The following is a 5,441-nucleotide window of genomic DNA, read 5'->3' on the forward strand; positions in this document are numbered from 1 at the left end:
AGCCCCGGCCTTCCCCTCCCCCGTGGAAAGCAGAGAGGAGGCGCGGTCCGTGTTGGTTTCTTTATTAATTCATAGTCCGATAGCTGGTGTACAGGGAAATGATCTATACATCAGGGGCTAAGACAGGGAGATCCAAAAGGCTTATTTCCATAACAATTAAAAAAAGGAAATAAAAGTAATTTTTAAAACTTCTAAAAAGCTTCTAGTGTGCAGACTGCAGCATTCTCTAGGCTCGATGCCGGGCGCAGCCTCCCCCTACCAGCCCTACGAGCAATCCGAGCGCGAAGCAATGTCACTGCCGGTGCCTGGCGCGGTCGCAGCACAGCACATGCCCTATGGCGGATACACGGCCAAAGCACGGGACCCAGACACAACTCTATGGTGATGCTACGGCGTCAGCTGTCGCAGTGGGGCTGGGGAGGTCATTGTACACAGCGGGGGCGATGGAGGGAGCGTCTGTGCCAGTATGGCTCCACTTCGGGATGGGGAAGGGGCTGCTTTGCTTTCCAAGGCTAACCTGGGCAATTTGCTCCACTGCAGCCAGGCTTTCTCCCACTGCAGGGGGGAGACACAACTCTATGGTGATGCTACGGCGTCAGCTGTCGCAGTGGGGCTGGGGAGGTCATTGTACACAGCGGGGGCGATGGAGGGAGCGTCTGTGCCAGTATGGCTCCACTTCGGGATGGGGAAGGGGCTGCTTTGCTTTCCAAGGCTAACCTGGGCAATTTGCTCCACTGCAGCCAGGCTTTCTCCCACTGCAGGGGGGCCAGGGCTTTCCCAGCAGATGCACCCACTGCGAGAGAGGGCTGCCCTGCTGGGGCCACCAGCACGTGGCCCAAAGCTGGAGGTAGCCACAGAGAGCAAACGCAGGCCCTGCGAACCAGGTCCATGGCAAAGACCAAGGGGTCCCGACAGCACTGTGCTACAAAGACTGGGTCCCCCTGTTGGTTAGGTAAAGGACAGGGTCAGGGACATGGGACCTACCTCCACTACCTGCCTCCAGCCCTCCTGGGGCCAAGTATTGCCAGGGAGTCACCCCTCTGCGCACCTCAGCCGTGCCGGGGCAGCTCTGCCCATCACCGCTTCCTGCGGGAGCAGTGGCCCCGGGGGGGCTGCCCTGGCCCCCGGGGGCGCTGCCCTGCCTCTCACCTGGCCAAAGTGCAGCCAGCACGGAGCAGTCCCCCACATCTCTGGGGTTGGTCCTGGAGGGTCCTTGGAGGCACCAGGCTGTCCTCATTTGTGCCCCTGCAGGGAGGCCAGGGGCCCCTGCAGAGCCCTTGCACGGGGTGCGTGGTGCAGGGCTGCTGGCTGCTGCCAGCTCCCGGCTCCTCTCCTGAGCAGAAATTGTGCTGAGTAGAGCTGGCACAGCCCCGTGTGTGGCACAAGCGTCCCCTGCTCTGCCTCACTACATATCCTCCTGGACCCCAAGCACCTCAGACCTTTCTTCAGGTCAAGAGGGGCCTGGGCTGAGCCGGAGGGCACAGGGCAGGGGCACTCTGCTGCCCTGTTACTGCTACAGCCTCCGGCTCCCTTCACCAGAGCCACCCACGTACTCCTAAGGTGGTGCCCGTCCTGCAGCCTGAGGAGGTATTTGGGAGCAGAGCTGTTAGTGCTTTGTACATACTGCTGAGTGTCCCTAGGGGTTTGCATAGTATTTATTGTTCATATACACAAGGCTGATTGCTGTACAGTTTACACTTTCAACACAAGCAACGAGCTCAGTGCTCAGCCCAGAGCCCTGCCCTGACAGGAGCCCTCGCTCGTGCTGGGGGGAGGAGGGGCAGCCCCGCACCAGCCCCTGCCCAGAGCAGTTGTGCTCCCTGCACCCCCTCTCGCACCCCTCCTGCCCTCCCCAAAACCCAGCACTCACTGAGAGGGACGAGAGGCGAGTCCAGCAGAGGCAGCACAGGCGATGTGGGGTCAAGCCCCTCTCCTTCCATGGCGAGCAGCGCTGTGCTGCCATGGCTTCTTTCTTGCAGCCGGAGCACGGGCGTGGGGATGCATTTACACAGGTGAGGGTGGAGTTTCCTTCCCTCTGGTTTTCTACCGGTTCAGCTCTTGCCTCCCAGAGGAGCTGAGAGGATGCCCCGGTGCGTGCTGCTGTCTCTGGGCTCCTGGCAGCAGCGGGGCAGGGACGGAGGCCCCTCCGTCAGTTTTAAGTACTGTAGCTCATGCGTCTTGCAGTCAGTCAGTCATGCGGATAGGACGGTAAGTATGTCTCATACAGAAATCATGCCATTAGCCTATAGAAACATGTACAGCCAGCCCTGCTCCCCTCCACTCTCTGCTTTCCTCTCCTCTCTTCTCAGGTATGTGTCAGAACATGTGTGGAGTTCAGTGGTTTGGTGTTGAGGTGAGATCCTGGGGAGACAGACAGACAGAGATGGGGTTACTAGGCATCCACGGTGGCACAGACAGGAGAAAGGCTGGGCCAGCCCCTCCTGTGCTTGTCCCACATGCACCCATCCTGCCTAGCCACCACAAGACAAGTTTTGGTGGGTGTCAGAGAGACAGCGACAGAGCTCCACCGTGGGGGCGAGAGGGAGGACAGACGGACACAGCCATGCACGTACAGCAGAGGCCAGAGCACCGACCCTGCTCCCAGTCTCCCCCCGGTGCAGGCAGTGCCTGGCAGCTGGGAGCACGCAGGGAAGAGCAGCACAGCAGGGTCCAAGCGTGCTGTGCCAAGCACCCTGCCCAGAGCCTGGTCAGGGTGGGCAGCGGGAGCAGGGGATGCACAAGCCTCAAGGGATGATCCAGTGCTCACACTGGTGATCAACGGAAGGAATGTCCCAGGCCAAAGACGGGTCCCCTGCCCTCAACAAGCATCATGTTCCTGCACCCCGCCACTCCTGCATCCCTGGAGCCCACCAGTAGCACCCGGCTGCCCCCCAGGCTCCAAGGGCTGCTGCGCCCAAGGCTGCAGTCAGCGCTCATGCGTGAAGGGCACAGCTCTGCTCAGACCCCACGAAAACGCTATCCACTCCCTGGAACAGTTTTGGACAAAATCACCCCTCTGCTGTAGCTCAGCATAACCAGAGAAACAACCCTGTGGCCGTGTCAGTGGGGACCATCCCCCTGATCACTCAGGGTGCTGTGACGGCAGCAGCAGCTCCTGCACTGGGACCATGCCGCTGCCCACCCTCTGCATTTTGCTGCAGCACAGCAAGCCCTCTCTGCAGGCCAAGAGCCAGGCACAGCCCTGTCACGCTGTCCCCAGGAGGACGAGTGTGACCAGCAGCTCAGTGCAGGCAGCAGCGTGTGGAGCTGGGCAGAAGGAAGAGCAAAGGTGGGGTTACCTCAAAAGAGGCCATTTGAGGGGTCACTGCTTCCCCCTTTTCAGGCTGGCTCGTTTCACTATCTGAGCCCCCATCCTGCCCCCGGAGACCTCTGGTTTCGGGACACGCACTCGCACCTCCTCCTGAGGAAGCGGCAGGGGCAGGAAGCAGGACATCACCCAGGCGAACAGACAGACATACAGAAGAGGACAGGAGATGGAAAGGCAGAGTCAGTTGGCAGAAGACATTGAGCAGGAAGACCGGTGCAGTGGGCAAGAGCTGCCCCAGGAAGCCTTAGAGGGGAAACAGGAGAGGAGAGCAGAAGGAAGGACAGAGGGTGGTGGAGCCCCGGAGCCGGCGCTGGCCCTGGGCAGGGCTATGAACCACACTGTACCTTGGCCCCCAGACCGTCCCGGTGCAGGATGGAGTATTTCATGAAGTGATCGTCCTCAACCTCCAGGTCTTGGGGCTCCTGCACGGAGCCCTCCAGAATCAGCTGCTCCTGCTCCTGCCTGTCCGTGTCACCAGGGCCCAGGTGACGCACAACCTTCCGGATGACCTGCGGAGACCCGCACAGCGGCATCACAGTGAGCCCAGGGCACCAGTTTCCCTCCTGGCCCTGGCTGGCCCTGGACTGCACGTGGCACGCAGCCTGTCCCATGTGCAAGGTCTGGCTGAGGAAGTGCCATGACCGTAACCGAAGACGTGGGACGCGGGTGCCCTGCAGGGGCCCCAGGGCCGCAGGGAGGAGCAGGGCAGCTGGGCAGAGGGAGAGGAGAAAGGCTGCGCCATGCCCTTGATCACTCACCTTCTTGGTGACAATATTGCCTTGATCATCTGTGAACTGCTCCTCAGTCACCTGCTCTCCAGGGAGATGAAGGACTTCGTTCCCCTGCAGCGATAGAAGGGACATCAGGGCATTTCGGGGGAGCGAGGGGAGCCCCTGACATGCACCCCACAGCCTGCATCTCCCACCCTGCCCCATCCCTCCACTGCTCTCCTCCTCATCTGTCCCAGAGCTGGTCTCTCAGCCCCCTGCTCATTACCTTCACGAGGACACGCCGGCGGACGACCCTGGTGGAGAGAGTCTCCTCAGCCCCTGGCTCTCCCCGAGCTCCTTGTCCAGCTCGCGGTGGGCGTGTTTGAGCAGGAAGCGGACAGAGCCCCTGACGATGTGCATGACGTTCTGGCAGCTGACCAGGAAGAAGGCCAGCAGCACCAGGGCGACCAGCAACTGGGCCAGGAAAGCCCACATCCCGCCTCAGCGCACGCAGACGCACGCGTCCCCAGGGGTCCGAACCCACTGCTCAGGGCCCGGCCATGCTATGCGGCTGGGACGGGCAAAGCCCCCAGGGCAGGAGCAGCCCTGTGGGTCTGCAGCCTGCCCGGTGCGGTCCCGGCTCTGCGGGAGGGTGGCTCTGCGGTCCCGGCTCTGCGGTGTAACCCTAGCTGCCGGCTGTGGGCGGCGAGAAGGGAGCGGGCAGGTGGGGGGGCCTTTGCGATCGCAGCTTCTGTCAAAGTCATGGGGCCAGGACTGTGACAGCACCACCCGTCCCCAGCCAGGCACTAATGGGGACAGTCCTGTCCCCGTTTTCCACCAGCTCGTCAACAGCCCATCCTGGCTGCGGGGCTCTGCGGTGTAACCCTAGCTGCCGGCTGTGGGCGGCGAGAAGGGAGCGGGCAGGTGGGGGGGCCTTTGCGATCGCAGCTTCTGTCAAAGTCATGGGGCCAGGACTGTGACAGCACCACCCGTCCCCAGCCAGGCACTAATGGGGACAGTCCTGTCCCCGTTTTCCACCAGCTCGTCAACAGCCCATCCTGGCTGCGGCGGGGGGATTTGGGAGATGTGCACCACAGAGCTGAGCATGGCTGTGCTGCCGGGGTGGCTGCATGTGCCCTGACCAGGGAAAGGTGCTCACCCTCACCTCATACCTGCCAGCTCGTGTGGCCACAGCAGGATGCCCCCACCCCGCTGGCCCCCAGACCAGCTCTAATTCTGGCCCCAGCAGGCTGTTGGGCTGGTGGCCAGGGAAGATACTCGATAAGGAAGTGGGAAGGGAGGCTGGCTGGGTTATAAATGGAGAGCCAGCACTCAGGTATCAGGCACAGCTGGCTATTTTGGGCTGAGGCACCCCCAGGGGCAGTGGCAGGGAACGTGCCCAG

The 5,441-nt window shown here is 61.9% G+C and overlaps 1 protein-coding gene across 1 annotated transcript in view; it reads right to left on the minus strand.

Annotated features, from left to right (window-relative positions):
• Positions 1–3,322: 3,322 nt before the first annotated feature.
• Positions 3,323–5,441, minus strand: part of ANK1 (ankyrin 1, erythrocytic) — a gene marked incomplete at its 5' end in the record, with an annotated part of 15,393 nt that continues 13,274 nt past the window's right edge. Inside the window, 5 exon segments of the mRNA XM_010186682.1 lie at positions 3,323–3,390; positions 3,663–3,837; positions 4,087–4,170; positions 4,325–4,374; positions 4,377–4,538. Coding sequence (XP_010184984.1) covers positions 3,323–3,390; positions 3,663–3,837; positions 4,087–4,170; positions 4,325–4,374; positions 4,377–4,538 — 539 coding nt within the window.

Source organism: Mesitornis unicolor, unplaced genomic scaffold (assembly GCF_000695765.1).
Source record: "Mesitornis unicolor isolate BGI_N332 unplaced genomic scaffold, ASM69576v1 scaffold30800, whole genome shotgun sequence".
NCBI lineage: Eukaryota > Metazoa > Chordata > Aves > Mesitornithiformes > Mesitornithidae > Mesitornis > Mesitornis unicolor.